This window comes from Lontra canadensis, unplaced genomic scaffold (assembly GCF_010015895.1).
Source record: "Lontra canadensis isolate GAN:19392208 unplaced genomic scaffold, GSC_riverotter_1.0 scaffold9, whole genome shotgun sequence".
Taxonomy (NCBI): domain Eukaryota; kingdom Metazoa; phylum Chordata; class Mammalia; order Carnivora; family Mustelidae; genus Lontra; species Lontra canadensis.
The window spans coordinates 33,070,091-33,087,113 of record NW_022631003.1 but is presented as its reverse complement, the minus strand read 5'-3'; the positions used below and the strand labels follow the sequence as shown (position 1 = coordinate 33,087,113).

The 17,023-nt window shown below is 42.6% G+C and overlaps 1 protein-coding gene and 1 pseudogene across 4 annotated transcripts in view; one reads left to right on the top strand and one right to left on the bottom strand.

Annotated features, from left to right (window-relative positions):
- Nucleotides 1-17,023, bottom strand: part of BCAT1 (branched chain amino acid transaminase 1) — a 103,498-nt gene that overhangs the window by 63,626 nt on the left and 22,849 nt on the right. Inside the window, exons 1-2 of one of the 4 annotated variants that reach the window (XM_032855255.1) lie at nucleotides 7,096-7,237; nucleotides 5,949-6,020 (exon numbers count right to left, since the gene is read on the bottom strand). The exons of 1 other annotated variant lie outside the window; for it this stretch is intronic. In XM_032855255.1, the coding sequence (XP_032711146.1) occupies nucleotides 5,949-6,020; nucleotides 7,096-7,137 (114 nt within the window). In that variant the 5' untranslated portion in view covers nucleotides 7,138-7,237. Of the gene's footprint in view, nucleotides 1-5,948; nucleotides 6,021-6,092; nucleotides 6,191-7,095; nucleotides 7,238-17,023 lie in introns of those variants that run through there. 2 more of the 4 variants (XM_032855257.1, XM_032855256.1) reach the window with 2 other exon arrangements.
- Nucleotides 6,489-17,023, top strand: part of LOC116866315 — a 33,761-nt pseudogene continuing 23,226 nt past the window's right edge.

Here is a 17,023-nt window from a genome sequence, read left to right as displayed (position 1 = left end):
TTCACATCAATTTTCACTGAAGGTTCTCCAGGAGATTCCAAGGCACTGGAAAGGCTGAGAACCACTTACGAGATTCAAGTCTCATTTGTGAATTCTTACCAGAAGCCATACATTATTTCATAATCACAGGACCTTAGTTATCTCAAACGGAATGTATCTAAAATAGGCCACATGTTTCCGCCAAAGCTTGATCCCTATTTCTGATATCATATTACATTCTACGTCTTGCCTTCTTAATCCTTAATTCATCTTATAAGAGGAATGCATTGTTTATTTTTAAATTCTACTGTAAAGCGAAGAAAAATGAAGTTTAAAATTCCCAACATTCAAAAAATAAACAAATCACTAACATTTCCAACTAGTACCCTGGCCACCATGTTCCTACTTCCCAGACATGACCTCCAATAAAAATCCATTGTGCATGTTTTGTTATATTTCCTTTACATTTTCATTACTTTCAAGATAATATACCATTCTCAACAACATTCTCCCAGCCCTCAGCTTCCCCATCAGTAACTGAGACACGCGTACTTTCAAGAATTTCTTTGATAGGTCTGATTTCTCAATTTCTACCATCCCCTCAGTAGCAACTATCCTGTTTTGCTTCCCTGTCATCTTGGAACATAACCACATGCTTGATCACCATCCTCAGTGTCCATGAGTAGCTGAATGACTACAGATAAGTCCAAATCAAATTTAGCTGCAAAATCAAGTACCCCAAGTAAGGCACTAACTTCTTTTGTCAATTCTACCTCTCACTCATGTCCTGCATTAACCATCTACTTATCACTCAGCAACGCGTTCAGTTGCAAGTAAGTCAAGCACAGAAAGAGGAGTTGGTTTTCTCACATCAGTCTGGAGGAGCCAAGCTTGGCGGTAGCACAGGATCTCAAGGCCCTTTGATTTTCTGAGCCTTCTCCTCAGAATCAAAAGAAAGCTCATTATAGCTGTAGCTTCAGCTTTCATGATTTTCAAGGTCCAAAGATAGGGGAGGAAAAGGATAACAGCAGCCAAGTCTATTCCCTCTAATCGCAAGAGCAAAATTTCCCCAGGAATACCCAAATGCCTTTTGGTCAGACATGTGTCACGCTGACTATCTAGCTGCAAGGGAGGCTAGTGAGGCAGGTCAGAGAACTGCAAACAGCATCAAGGAACATCAAGTCAATAAGGAACATGGGTGGGCTGTACTAGGGGTACACACTGACCCAGCGGCTGAATGCTGACCAGTTCTTAAGCATTCTTGTCTACATGCCTCTGTTTAACATGAAAGGACCAAACTTGCCAAAGATGCTTTCCCACCATCACCTCTTTTTTTCTTCCCTATCATTTCCTCCACCTGTCACACCAGACATATGGTGTAGCCAGTTTATCACACTCCTTTCGTCCTCCTGGAGGAAGTGTGGAAACTTCCTCCTGCAGGAAGTATGTAATGCCCCATCTGGCCCAGCAGTCTGGTGGTATCCTCAGCTTTTCCAACTGCCTAGCAGTTGCTCAGACAAGCCCTCTATATAGACATCCCAACCCCCAGAATGTTTGGTTTGGCTCTATAAAATCTTTTAGTTAATTTGAAAAATTGGAAAAGGGAGTCATTTCTTTAGATTATGCTGGACTCCCATTTAGCACAGTAACTATTACACACATCAAATATGTGCTAATAATTGTGTTCTAAATTTTGCTAAACATTGGGGCACCTGGGTGGCTCAGTGGGTTAAGCCTCTGCCTTCGGCTCAGGTCATGATCTCAGGGTCCTGGGATCAAGCCCTGCATCGGGCTCTCTGCTCCGCGGGGAACCTACTTCCGCCTCTCTCTCTGCCTACTTGTGATCTCTGTCAAATAAATAAATAAAATCTTAAAATTTTTTTTTTTGCTAAACATGGATTGATCTTCATGGTTTGGGATCTCTCAACAAAACAGACTGCTGTAGTTTTTATAAAAATCTTGTGTACTTGCTGTATTTCATAAAAGACCCTTTTGTTAATACAAATCCTTAAAGAACCAACTTTAAGAATAATCATGGTCCAGTAGCCCGGTACATAATTTTTACTTTTCTGAACTGTCCTTAAAATACCTCTAGGGGGCGCCTGGGTGGCTCAGTGGGTTAAGCCGCTGCCTTCGGCTCAGGTCATGATCTCAGGGTCCTGGGATCGAGTCCCGCATCGCGCTCTCTGCTCAGCAGGGAGCCTGCTTACCTCTCTCTCTCTGCCTGCCTCTCTGTCTACTTGTGATCTCTGTCAAATCAATAAATAAAAATCTTTAAAAAAAAAAAAAAAAAATACCTCTAGGACTACTCACCACTCACAGTGATCCACTGACCCTGTGAGATCAAGTTAATTAATGGCAAAGATAAAGAACAAGGTGTTTTTATGCTGGACTTAGTGCTCTTGTAATTATAACTTGATACTACTAGTTAAGTTCCTGGAAATTGAGTACAAATGATTAAATTACCAGGTATTCTATTTTAGTAAGCTACTACATCCTTTTGTAAGATGTGACTTATTAACGATAGGAATAGCAACCCTCTGATTTTCTAATTTGTAAATAAGGATTGTCCTATATGCCCTATATGCCCTGAGTGCCTTCAGAATTTCATCAAGAAGTCTAATTTCTGTCATTTTAAACAATTTCTGGGGGGCCTGGGTGACTCAGTTAAACATCTGACTCTTGATTTGGCTCCGGTTGTGATCTTGAGATCATGTGATGGATCCCCATAGAGGGCTCCAGGCTGAGTGTGGAGCCGGTTTAAGATTTTCTCTCCCCCTCTCTTTGCCCACCTAGGCAACCCTTCCCCAATGTGCATGTGCTCTCTCAAAAAAACCCACAACAAACAAACACAAACAAACAAAAAACAAACCAAAAAACCCCCCCAAAACAAAAAGGAAAACAAAACTTCTCTAATTCTAGAACCTAAAACTAACAGCTTTTAACCTGAGCTCCAAGAGAAACTACCTAAGAATATTAAATCAAAACAACCAGTAAACTGAATGAAATTCAAAAATAACCAATATTAGCTGAAGGTTTGTGACTGGTTTTGAGTAGATGTGAAATCTAGTTCTAAGGGGGAAAAAAATCTTTGTTTGGCATACAAGAAACACATTTTGCAAACAGTTTTCAATCACTGTTTAGAAACCTTTTTATGCATTTGCTTTCCAAAGATGGATAAAAATAACAGTATTTGTAAAGCGACACTTTCTTCTACATAATTAATCTGTCTCCTTCTGATGCTCCATGTTTTCTGATAACTTCAAAGTCAGGATGTTTCTGGCCATATGCTTGTGGAAGAATCTGGAAGACCACAATGACTGGATTGTGAAACGACAAGAAATAATTGACAAAAACAAAGCATATTAAAAACAGCAACTTCCGAACTCAAAATTCATGCTTGGGTACCATCTGCTCTGAAATGGGGAAGCCCAGAGCAGGCTGATGTGACCTGGTTGTACCCGAGGGCTTGTGTTAGCCAGCATTCAGGCCACCTCTCTTGTTCACCACTCAAAATCATATCTGTACTTCTCTGCACTGGACACAATACGTAAATGTTTAAAAGCTATCTCTGCATTACAAGTGTATCAGAAAATGCATAACTTTGTTCTACAATAAGTACATTTCTCTTACTCTATTTGGAAAGCCTTAGGTGCTAAGTTCATTAGAGATATTCTTTTAAAATCTAATAGAGGGGTGCCTGGGTGGCTCAGTCAATTGAGTGGGGCAGGTGGTGTTCTGCTTGTGGATTCTCTCTGCCCCTCACCCAGATTGCTTGCTCATGCTCTCTCTCAAATAAACAGATAAATCCTTAAGAAGATCAAATCTAGTCTAATAGAAAGGTAGAAAGGGGAGAATTGCAGATTTAGAGTGTCACACTCTGTGGAGAGCTACTGAGGAGGGGAAAGTGGAAGAAACAGACAACTGGTCTCTTTGAAACACAGAAGGCTCTCAAGTCCATAGAAAGATTCTGTAGGATTCCCCAGTAATAAGGCATCTCAATTTTGGGCCTTGTTGGGAAACTGCAACCTCACTTTAAAAGGACTGTATCAAGATGGGGGAAGGGATGCAGTATGAAAATTCAATGAGAAACTCAAAAGGCAACTTAAAAATACAAATGGAGAAAATAAAGGAAAAAAAACTTTGCTTTTTCTCAAAAGCAACAATGGTCCTATAAAACCCACCATTTCCCCCCAAAATTATCAATTTCATTTTTCCTTTGCCTCATTACATATGCAGTGTGAATACAATCACCATTACAGCACATTTTAATATGTAAATACAAGTGGAGAATGTCAGTACACTCCCCCTTTAACTAAAACCTAATATACAGAAATCTAAATTCAACAAATAGATTATTTATATTAAGAACTAATTTTTTAAAAGATTTATGTGAGAGAGAGAGAGAGAGAGAGAGAGAGGAAGAAACCCCAGCGGATGGATTCCCCACTGAGCTCTAGCCCAGTGCAGGGCTCAATGGACCCTTATCCCCAACCACCACCATGATCATGACCTGAGCTGAAACCACGATCAGGACCTGAGTCCAACGCTCAACGGACTGCGCCACCCAGGGACCCTAACACTATGAATTAATTTTAACTTCATAAAAATTCTCTATGTATAAAAATATAAAGGCCTTTTGGGAAAAAATCACATTCGTCTATATACCCTTTGAGGAATATACCTACTCTATAAAATAACCCTGAGAGATTATCAAATAGTCTGTTTTATTTCATTCTTTCTAGAATCCATATCTCAATATCTAAGTCCCCAGAGTGTATCTGAACTTGGCCTTCATAAACTAGATGAGTAGACTAGATCAGCTATAAGGCTATAGAGGAGGGGCACCTGGGTGGCTCAGTGGGTTAAAGCCTCTGCCTTCGGCTCAGGTCATGATCCCGGGGTCCTGGGATTGAGCCCCGCATCGGGCTCTCTGCTCCGTGGGGAGCCTGCTTCCTCCTCTCTCTCTCTGCCTGCCTTTCTGCCTACCTCTGATCTCTGTCAAATTAATAAATAGAATCTTTAAAAAAAAAAGTAATATTTAAAAAAAGGCTATAGAGGATATTATTTTTAAATGACTAGGAATATTATGGACAAATAAAACTCAAAAACTTATCCTAGTAAGGAAATTACTATATTCTTATCTATCATCTATCTCTTATTATTATTTTTAATCCTGAGAGCACAGACCTTATCTTGAATTTATCCTCAGATTTCCAATGCCTACCACATAGTAAGAGCTGGGTGTGTGGGAAATTGATGAGTCAAGTTTCCACTCCCTCTCTGAACCCTGCCAGGATGTGAGATCATTAGGACACTCTGTGCTATGGATGACAATTGACAGTGACTGAAATAGGCAGGAAGAGTAGAGGGAGACATAAAGAGAAGAAAAACCCTCCCTGGTTGGTGGAAAGCTGTGGGGTGGGGTGGAGATAATGATTCATAGAGAAAATAATAATACACCCTATCTTTGAATTTTTATGATTTTCAAAGTGCTTTTACAAGATTCTCATTTTCTCCTCATTAGTCATCTGGGAAGTTATATGAGATTACTTAATATATAAACCCCATAATTCATAAAGAAAGTAAGGAAGTACAACACATTTACTGTAAAATGTTAGGTGTTGCTTTAAAGAGAAAAATGGTAAGTGTAACTTTTTCCACTAGTGAAGGGTTATACTTATTTATACGATCAAATAAACCTCTAGGTGAATATTTACAAATTAATCGTTTTCCAAGAAAAAGTTATGACTCATGAAATGAAATAAACAATTAACTGCCTGGTAATTTTAGATGTGAAGATATTACTGCTCCCCAAATGATACCCCCCCCCAAGAATGGAATTTAAAATGTATGGCAGCATACCTAAAATACTATATAACCCACAGGTGAAAATTGCCCAAATCTCAACAAGAAATAGATTTATTCAGTTGATTGCTGTTTCACTTAACCTCTGGCAAATAACTTACCCTGAAAGTCCCCACCACCTCCTTTGATCCCGCTTCTCCAGTACATTCTGGGGAGCATCCGTTATTGCAGTCCTTAAAGAAGAATTAAATTCGTTAAGTAAAGCCAGGTGGGAACTGCGGCCTGGGGTAATCAGGATCGCTTACCATCCCACCGCGGGCTCCGCTCAGGTACCGGAGCAAACAGGGAAAGGAGGCTCAAGCACCCAGGCACCAGCCCCAAAGGAGAGCGTCTTGGGAGTGTTGTCCTTCACTTTCTACCCTTCAACGCAGCTGTTTTCGTCCTCCACCGCTGGCTTAGGGCAACCGGTTAAATTCCAGGGTTGCCCTACTGAGCCAGGGTTCACCAGCAAAGAACAAGAAGGTAATTGTCCCCCCTATATCCGAGTAAATAGTCTAGACTAGGGTTTTAAGCCATTTATAGAAAAATCTCCTGGGCGCGCTCAGCCTCGTGGTCTTGTCAATCACTCGCGCACAATAGCAAGACTGGAAAAGGGATGAGGAAGAGAATGAACCATTTTCTCCAAGGACAGGGTCCTGCAATGCAGGCGCGTGGACACCAAACCTCACAGGTTAAGGACAAAACCTCAGGGAATTAGGCAGTAATATAAAAGATACTTAAGAACACAATGGAAGTGGGACGAATTGGGGAACGGAGCAGACCTTTAAAAAGAAAAGAAAAAAATAAAAAATCCTAATCTGCTAAATAGCTACGTGAGAGAGGGGGGGGAAAGGGAGGGATCCAAGGAGGCAGAAGGCTGCAGTCAAAATATTTGGGGGTGGTGAAAGCACGGAGAATGTGGCTGTCAGTTCTGGCCACCCAGAAATTCCGCTTCCCCCTCCTCCCCCAAAGCGGCTTCCATGGCGACCCTCGCGTTCCCGGTGGCTGTCCGCGCCGCGCTCCACAGCGGGCCACCGGCGGGCCGTTAGACCTGGCGGGCAGGGGCCTCTCCAAAGCGGAGTTCGCGGGCTGGAGGTCTAGATTTCGCTTAGGGTTGGGGAAGGATGAAACGGCTGGGTGGAGACAACGGCGAGCGCGGCGAAGCAGGATGATGCAGGAAACGCCAGCACTGCGCCCGACCAGGCCGGCTGGCTTCGGAGACCCCGGGTCCATTCCGCCCCCCTTCCACAAACGCCCGGGTTCAGGTACCTGACGGGCGAGGGCCGCAGCTGCGCAGGTCGGGCTGGCCATGGGGAGCCTCCGGGAGCGCGGGGCTGCGGAGAGCGGCGGCGGCACGCAGCGCGCGGTTGGACGCGAAAGCTGGCGGCGCAGCCAAGCCCCGGCGCACGGACTGCGCGGCGCTGGCTGCCACCGCCGGGGGCCCCGCGCCAGGGCGAGGCGCAGGGAACGACGCAGTCCCTCCAGCATCCTTGGAGGAGGAGCCTCCACCAGTCGGGTCCTTCTCGCGGTTCAGTGGGGAAAACCAAAGCCTTCGTCCCCGCCACCTGGTCCCGGGCTGGGGCACGGGAATGCGCGCCGCAGGCGAGCGCCTTTCCAAATGCAGGCACTTCATGAGCGTCCTTATTTACCAAACAACCCCTGGGTCAGCGGCCCGGAAACGCCCCTCGGCCCAGGCGAAGGCCACCTTGGGGGAAATTAATTTACATTAGGGGAGAGTTTCCTTGCACAAACCACTAAAGGCAGTTTGCAGCCCAGGACTGGCAGCTGGGCACTGCTCTCATCTGCCACCCACCCGCACGCGCAAACTGATGAGGGAAAACGTCAGTCTGGGTTTTCAATTTCTTTGCATTACCTACTCGAGTGGATTTGTTGCGGGGTGTAGCAGGGCTCCCAGGCTCAGTCATATCTTTACGAGCTCTTTCTGCCCCGGTGCTACTTAGACCCACCCTATTCAGCGTTTTCAGGCAAAAATAGACTATGGAGAGCTCCCCAGTCGAATCGAGCTTTCTGATGTAAGCCCGTGAGCGCAATATTTATAAAGAGAGCTGATAAAGCGACCTTTGAAAGGGAAAAGGAAGCTACTGCCTCCTCTGCTATGTTCTCTTACGGCAACGTCAGCCTAAGTTATGAGCTTTTCTGGGCTTCAGAACTAATAGGAAGTGGTGACTTAGGCTGATTTGTTCTTGGAAAGGAGGAGGGCCATTTATTCTGGGTAAGTGCGGTTAAATCTGGTCTGGTTTTAGAATTGATTTCATACAGCCTTCTCGACAATATAGCTCTAATCTTATCAACTCAGAAGACATTCATTTTTCCCTTCCTCCTTTCCTTTCATAAAAGGCATAGAAAAGCCTCTTATGAAGCTCCAAAGACCAGATAGCCCAGGCAGGTCACAGGTCCCTGGAAACCAGTCTCTTTGAAGAAATTTAAAATCAAATTAAAAATAGAAAGTACAGACTAAACTCTAAGGCTGCCATTTTCCAACCTTGTCCCCATGCCTAAAAATAAGGAACCCTCGGCTGAAGAATTAACAATTGATTTGCATTCAAAAGCTTGATTTAACTGACTACACCAGACATGCATTAAAAGCCTATAATTGTTTTAAAGGTAGATACTACACAGCTCCAGTTTTCTTGCTATTTTACATATTACTTGTAAATCCTTGCTTTTCAGTCAAGAAAGCATATATAATACAAGAATGAGGTTATTAAAGAATTACCACAGTGCCGCTTGTACCTCTCATCTTGTCAGAGCCAAACTGTGCAAGGGCATCTGTATTAACTGCTTCTACTTCTTCCCACTTCAAGTGGCTGCAGTTGGATCCTGTCCAGTTATTCCACCTGAACAAGGCTCCTAATAGCCTTCATTTTGCTCAGCCCAATGGTTTTGCTTCCTGTGCATTTTCTTTCTTTCTTTTTTTAATTTATTTATTTGACAGAGAGATCATAAGTAGGCAGAGAGGCAGGCAGGGGCGGGGGGGGGGGGGGGGGGGGGGAGCAGGCTCCCTGGCGAGCAGAGAGCTCCATTTGGGGCTGACGTGGGGCTCGATCCCAGGACCCCGGGATCATGACCTGATCCAAAGGCAGAGGCTTTAACCCACTGAGTCACCCAGGTGCCCCATGCTTCCTGTGCATTTTCATGGCTGATCCTATGTGGTAATGGCTCCCAAAAACATATTTTGTCAGTCCACCGCTCTCCTGAGCAGTATTTACAGCCAAAAATCTAAGATATTTATTTTGTAGGTAACATTTGTGAAAGCAAAGGCTCTGGGCTAGGTGCTGGGATGCAGTGTGAGCCTACCTCCATCATGCAATGCCTGCAGCCATCTAGAAAAATGTTACTTTGTTGAAAAGCATCAATAAATTTTACAATGTAAAACTGCAAAAGTAACAAGCTCCACCTGTGTTTTACCAGCCTCTAATAATGGAATGTATCCCGCTTGGAAATGTCTGGAAAGGCTTTCCAGCCAGGGATTCTTAATTAGAGACCTGGCGGATAAAACATATTTACTACAAGAAGGGATGAAAAAACATCTGGGGTGAAAGTGAATTCCAAGAAAGGACATCTCTGAGGGGAGAAGGAACATGGTACTTACAGGAAACTAAAGAGAGCCAGGGCTGGAGTGGAGAAAGCAGAGGGTTCAGGGGGAGGCTGGGAGCATTGGCAGACAGCCAACCACGCATAGTGCCTCATAGAGTTAAAGGATAATTTCCCTGATGAAGGTAAAAGCATGACTGTCACATACATATAAAATGAACTTGTATTATAGTCTATAGTCTTGTATTAATTCCTGTAATGAAGTTACCAGGCAGATGTTAAAACTTACTCGAAGAACAGACACATTTCTGAGTCAGAAACAGTGACATCAATTTGTAATGGACATAAAACTAGCTTCTTCCACAATTGAGAAGATAAATTAACTGAACCTTCACCCTCAGAATTTATTTCATGTATATTGACAAGAATGATTTTTGCGGGGCACCTGGGTGGCTCAGTGGGTTAAGCCTCTGCCTTCAGCTCAGGTCATGATCCCCAAGTCCTGGGATCAAGCCCTGCATCGGGCTCTCTGCTTGGCAGAGTCTGCTTTCCACTCTCCCTCTCTGCCTACTTGTGATCTCTGCCTGTCAAATAAATAAATAAAATCTTTTAAAAAAATGATTTTTTGCTTTCCTATCCATATCTGTAGAGTAAATCAAAAACAGTGAAACAACATGAAAACACAATAAAAACTGATGGGAATCCTAAGAACAAGCAAAGCCATGGAAAGTTAGATTAGGTGAAGAATGGAGGTAGAAGTGGACAGGACAGAAAGCACACTCTGGCTGCAGTTTGAAGATTGGAGGAGGGTCTGGGTGAAGTGAAATGGGTTTATAAGAAAGCTATTACAGAACCTACATAAATGATGATCCTATTAATAAGATGGACTTGGCAGGTGGTAGGTGACTCAGATGAAAAGAAGCAGCCAGATTTCAGCAATCTTTCAATAGAATGGACAAGAGAAGGAACAGGGAGAGAGAAGTGCCAAGAAAGGCTCCTTCAATTCTGGCTTGCTCTTCTGGTTGGTGATATTCACTAAGAAAAATGGTACACTGAAAGACGATGTGGTTTGAGGGGATAAGCAGGAATCTGGTTTGGGGCATACTGAGTTTTGGGCCATCTCTGAGACTGGCTGTTGGAGATATGCTTGTCTGAAGTTCAGATGAGAGGTCTGGTTTAGAAGTCAACATCTGAGGAGTCCGTGGCATGGAGGTGGTAACTGATGCTATGGGTATGAGTGAAAATGTCACATCCGTGTCTCTGTAAATGGGACAATAGCAACACTTCATGTTTGCCAGTTGGGATGGAGTATCATAACATACATACCATATGAAAATTATTTAGAACATTGTTTAGTAAGTGTTAATACCTCAATAAATGAAAATAATGATCATTTATCTCAGTTGGCATTTTCTTAAAGGGCCAGATAGTAAATACTTTAGCCTTTAGGGCTATGGGGTCTTTGCTGCAATTACTCAGATCTGTCAATGTATTTCAAAGCAGCCATGGGCAGTATGTAAAAGAATGGGCATGGCTGGTTTCCCATAAAACTGTATTTACAAAAATAAGACCGAGCAGATTGGCCAGTTGGCTGTAGGTTGCAGACTCCTACCCAAGGCAGTTGCCCTAACTAGAAACCTGAAGGTTGTCCTTCAAACACAACCAAGTGATTGCCAATATCTATACATTCTAGCTCCAAATATCCTGAGAGTCGCCATTTCTCCAGACATATTTCTGCCATCCAAATGGCAAATGTTACCTACAATCCAAATGTTACCTACAAATGTTACCAAATAGCTTCCAAGTAGCCTCCCCATCTTCAACCTTGCTTCCTTTTAAAGCATCCTTAGCATGTACAGAAATCCTCTCCAGATGCAAATCTGAACATATCCCTTGTAGGCTAAAAAATCCTCACTCATCACTCTTATGACAAATATTTTAACAAGCTCTCCCACCCATCCCAAATTATGATTCCTGCCCCAACTAACTCCCTGGCTCACCTTTTGCTGCTCTCCCTCTCTCCAGCCACACATTTAACTGTTTGAGTCCTTCTTCACACAGGCCTTCTTGCAGCTGGCCATCTGCTTTAAAAAGCCCCCCTGCCATTGGATGGTTGTCTAATCCTTTCTCAGTTTATATGGCACTTTGTCCTCAGAGAGGCACCCCTGAACCCTATCAAGGTTACCATGGGCTCTTCTGCTATTTATTTCCATAGAATTTTTTCCACTTCAAAATAACTGCCGTACTTTAATTATTTGATTATTGTTGCTCTAATTTTTATGATGGTAACTTATGCCTATTTGTCAACCTAGAAGTCCTCCCTCACTCAATGCCAGGCATACAGTTGAGATTTATCTGTTATATTGTAGCTCTCTAATTTTTAAAGTATATTTTAATATGCTTTGGAATTTCCACTGTCGACATTTATAATAGACTAAAAATGTCCTCAGAGCTCACTGGACTCCTATACCGTAGGCTTCTTTCTTCACTAAAAGTCTCTCCCTCACCCTAAATCTTTCTCTTTCCTCTGTCCTCTTCCTTCAGCTATTCCTTCTCTCCCCTTAACTGGGTTTTCAATGTATGCTGTTAAGGGATTGGACCAGTGCTCCCTAATAGAACTTTCTACAATGATGAAAATGTTTTCTACCTATACCAAGCCATATGGGCTACAGAACATTGAAATGTGGTTAGTGTGCCCAAGGTACTGAATTTTTAATTTTGTTTAATTTTAATTAATTTTCTTTTATATTTTACTAGCCACATGTGGCTCTCGTCTCAGTGAAGACTTTAGTATTGTCATGTATTTGGTCCTAGTGGAGGGTTGGTACCCTGGCTCTATCAATTATCAGCTGTATGACCTTTGGCAAATTACCTATTTTGAGTTTCACATGTAAAATCAGAGGAATAAGGCAGTGATGAGATTCAGCATGAAGATATGTATAAAGGACCCAGCAATACTTAGCATCTTGGTATTGCTCAATAAGCATTAGCTACTGTTACATTTCTACTTTTAATTTAAAAAAAAAAAATCATGATTCTTTGTCACTTAAAGGTATCTCTTTGATTAGATATATTAATGATCAGAGCAATATTATATGGGGGGGGGGACCTTAAAAATATGTATTTAGCCGTTTGAGGGATTTTTACCCAAAGACTTATTTATTTATTTTCGAGAGACAGAGTATGGTGGGGGAGGGGGGAGAGAGAGAGAGAGAGAGAGAACCCCAAGTAGACTCTGCACTGAATGCAGAGCCTGATTCTGGGCTTGGTCTCATGATCCTGAGATCATGACCTAAGCTAAAACCAAGAGTCAATGCTCAACTGACCAAGCCACCTAGGCACCCTCATTGTTTCTTTTTCTTTTTCTTTTTTTTTTTTTTAAGATTTTATTTATTTGACAGAAATCTCAAGTAGGCAGAGAGGCAGGCAGAGAGTTGGGGGGAAGCAGGCTCCCTGCTGAGCAGAGAGCTTGATGCAGGGCTTGATCCCAGGACACTGAGATCATGACTTGAGCCGAAGGCAGAGGCTTAACCCACGGAGTCACCCAGGCTCCCCTGTTTCTTTTTGTTTTTAATGAAATATTTTTAAAAGGCCCAGTTTGGTTCTCAAATTGCATACCTATGATTTACAAGTTTCTGCTTGCCATTTGGGAGGCACAGAGAGACGAGTCACAGCTTTCAGCTGTCCTGAGAAAGCCCCACCTCACATCTCTGGAAAGGCGAATGGGAAAGAAATCTTGACAAAAGGATTAGTTGGGCTTATTTAATGCCACACCCCTTTAACCAAGTAAAATGAATACAACATTGTAGTATATATAGATAGTTACTATATCTGTTTCTTAGGGCTATGGTAATAAAGACCATAAACTGGCTGGCTTAAAACCACAGATAAGGGGGCACCTGGGTGATTCAGTTGGTTAAGCATCGGACTCCTGGTTTCAGCTCCAGCCATGATCTTGCCAGTTGAAAGATGGAGGCCCAAATTAGGCTCCACATTCAGTGCAGAGTCTGCTTGAGTGTCTCTCTCCCTTTCCCTCTGCCCCTCCCATCCCAAAATAAATAAATAAATCTTTAAACACATGCACACTGTCTTGGGGTTCTCGGGGCTAGGTGTGGGCAGGGCCTGGCTTCCTTTAAAACCTGCAGTGGAAAATCCTCCCCTCCCTCCCTTCCAGCTTCTGGTAACCCCAGGTGTTGCTTGGCACACAGCCGCAGCACTTCAGTCTCTGAGGGGAGATTACAGGTGTCTCTATTTCCCTCTTCTCATAAGGACACAAGTCATAGTGGATTAAGGGCCCCTCCTATTTTAGCTTTACTTCACTCTAACTTGATCACATCTGAAAAGACCCTATTTTCAAATAAGATCACATTCACAGGTAGTTTAGGATTTCAGCATATCGTTTGGGGGGACTCAATTCAACCCATAACAGCTAACTTTATTTGAAATATAATGATATGACATCTTTAATGCCATGCTTTCTACTTTGACCAATAATTTTACCAATAAAAGGAATTGATTTACAAAACAAAACAAAAAAATATGACTTTCACACAATGATGTTCCATTAGGACTTGTTGATTTTATAAGACCAGATTCTTAATAAAATTTACTTACTGTCTAGGAAACCTCAATCTCAGAAGCAAAAAAGCATAGCTCTAGATGTTTCCATTCCTTTTCTCACCCCATCCGGTGAGTCACCAATTCACACTGAGACTTCTGCCTGCACATTTCTTCTCCTGCTTCTCTCCTTCCCTGATGGTCCTCACCTGATGGTGGTCTCCCCAGTGGTCCCCTTGGCCCCATCCTTGATCTTCCACCTTCTCTATCTGATACATCCTCCATGCTATCATCTGAGTGCTTGCTCTGAAAAGCTTTTTCTAAGCCAGTCACTCCCCAACCCAAAACCATAATAACATCTGCTACTGATCCAGCCAGTTATGATATTCTGGGCAATTTGGGTATACATTTTCTTATCTAATATTCAAAAGTGTCCCCACCCCACCCCATAGATTCTATTTTCTCAATTTTCAGAGAGGTCAGCTAAATTTCCCAAAGATCGGAGAACTCTAGGTGAAGTCGGTTTGACTACAAAGTATGTGATATTACCTATAATTCTGAGTTATTCCAGTAGTCCAAATGTTATGATTATACACCCCATCAGGAAAAACGTTAGCATTTATGGCAGACTGTATTTTTCAAGGATGGCCATAATATTATCTTCCGTTATATATACTCTTCTGCCCAACCCCATCATGGGGTGGCTTATTTTCCCTCCCCTTTTGAATCTCGTAGGCCCTATGACTGTTGACCAACAGAATATGGCACAAATGTAGAAGTAACACTGTTCCATTTTTAGGGGCATACTTTCATTGACCTGGCAGCTTCCGCTTCCTTCCTCTTGGAAGGCATTTGTGTCTCCCCCATTTGGAATCCAGACACCATTCTGTATAAAGCTCGAATCCCGTGGAGAGACCATGTTCAGGCTCACAAAAAACCAGATGAGCTCCCAGCCAACATTCAACATCCACTGCCAACCACATGAATTCTATCTTGAACATCCAGCCCCACAGAGCTTCCAGAATTCTGACTGAAACCACATAAGAAACCCCAGGTTAAAAGTACCTTGCTGAGCCCAGATGACCCACAGATCATGAAAGATAATAGTACATTGCTGTTTTAAGCCACAATACCTTGGGTTGTTTGGTTACACAGCAATGTTAACCAAAGCAGCATACAAGTCTAACATGTTTGCTTAGTTATTTATGAAAATAACCTAATACATTATAAGTCATACACACAAATAGTAGTAAAAAAGATGACATAATCATGAAATAATTCACATTTTTTTTTTTTAATTTGTCAGAGACAGAGGGAGAGAGAGTGAGCGAGCACAGGCAGACAGAGAGGCAGGCAGAAGCAGAGGGAGAAGCAGGCTCCCTGCCGAGCAAGGAGCCTGATGTGGGACTCAATCCCAGGATGCTGGGATCATGACCTGAGCCGAAGGCAGCCGCTTAACCAACTGAGCCACCCAGGCGTCCCAATAATTCACATTTTGAAATGTCTTCCAAGTTACGGTTGTTTTCTTATACCATCCTTGGCTAACGGCCCAATATACACTAGACCCAAGTAATTATTAATGACAGTAGATATAAATCCCTCTTAAACAGTCTTGATGACACCAAAAATCTATGGCCCACTGCTATCAGTTCTGATTAAATCATAATATATATTTTTAAAGATTTTTATTTATTTATTTGACAGAGAGAAACAATGAAAGAGGGAACACAAGCAGGGGGAGTGGGAGAAGGAGAAGCAGGCTTCCCACTGAACAGGGAGCCTGATGCGGGAATTGATCCCAGGACCCTGGGATCATGACCTGAGCCGAAGGTAGAGGCTTAACGATGGAGCCACCCAGGCACCCCTAAATCATTAATATTTTTATCTTGGAATATGAATAATGGAGAACTGAAAAAATATTGGCTGTCTTATTTTTTTAGATCCTTGTTTTTACGTTTCCAATATTTTCTTTATTCTGATTTTATGCTTTTAATTTTTTGTTTGTGTTTGTTTTGTTTGCAGATATCTTTTAAGGCCAGTTTTCCTTTTTGCAAGGATTATCAATTAATACTGGCTGGCATAATCTGTAAATCTTCTTAACCGAGTTCACATCAAGTGCCACAACCACAGCCTGCTGATAGAGGGCAAATGCAGAAGGCTGCACAGGTAGCCCCTTGGCAGAGGTGAAGCTGCCCTTCCACTCCCCGAGGAAAGCTCAGGACACAGTGATCAACTGATACCCAGGCAGAGCACAGGGTGCCCAGGTCAACCCATGTGAGTTCAATACAAGCAATTTTTCTGACCTAGTAAAGAAAACTCACATATAACCAATGCTTCCAGCACACAGTGTTCTTTGTTGCAGAACCTGGGTGCACACACTCCACTTTGAAACCATTGGGCTCACTGTGCTCAGTGCTGAGCTCAGTCGACGTATGGGGATCTGCACCTTCTGCAGCTGTCCCTTGAGATTCTTTCTTCATCTCTCCCTTCCTGACCTTCCCCTCACCCTCATTTGCACTTCCCATTTTCCTCTGCACACAGAAGAAACCCTGAGCATGGCAAACTCTGGGTCATCGTGCAGTACCCTAAACAGAAGTGACAGATGGACGGAGAGGAACAGACACCTGAGGATTCCAGATAGAATCTAGACTAGAAATAGCATTTCACATCTGGAAATAAGTAATATTTTAATTTTGCTTTTTACCAAAATAGAATCACATATGAACTCTGAGAGGGAGAAATTAATCCTAATTAAATGAGACTGGTTTCTTAAAATCCAGAGTATTATATCCTGGATTGCTTTAGAGAACATTTTGTTTTACACCAGCCCATAAGTAGCTGTTGTGTTGCTAAAAGTCCAGGTTAATCTACTTGGAGGAAATTAACAGCAAGAAGAAAAGGCTCTGGGCTACAAACCATATGTATTAAGTTTTATTCATGGTTGTTAAGTGCATTATTTACAGCGGAACCCACAATATATGACCACTAAGATAAACTGGTTTAATTATGTGGTAAATAGGGGGAGGAATGAGATGTGGTTGATGATTGACACTGAGCAAAAGATAAGCACAAAGGAAAATGTGGT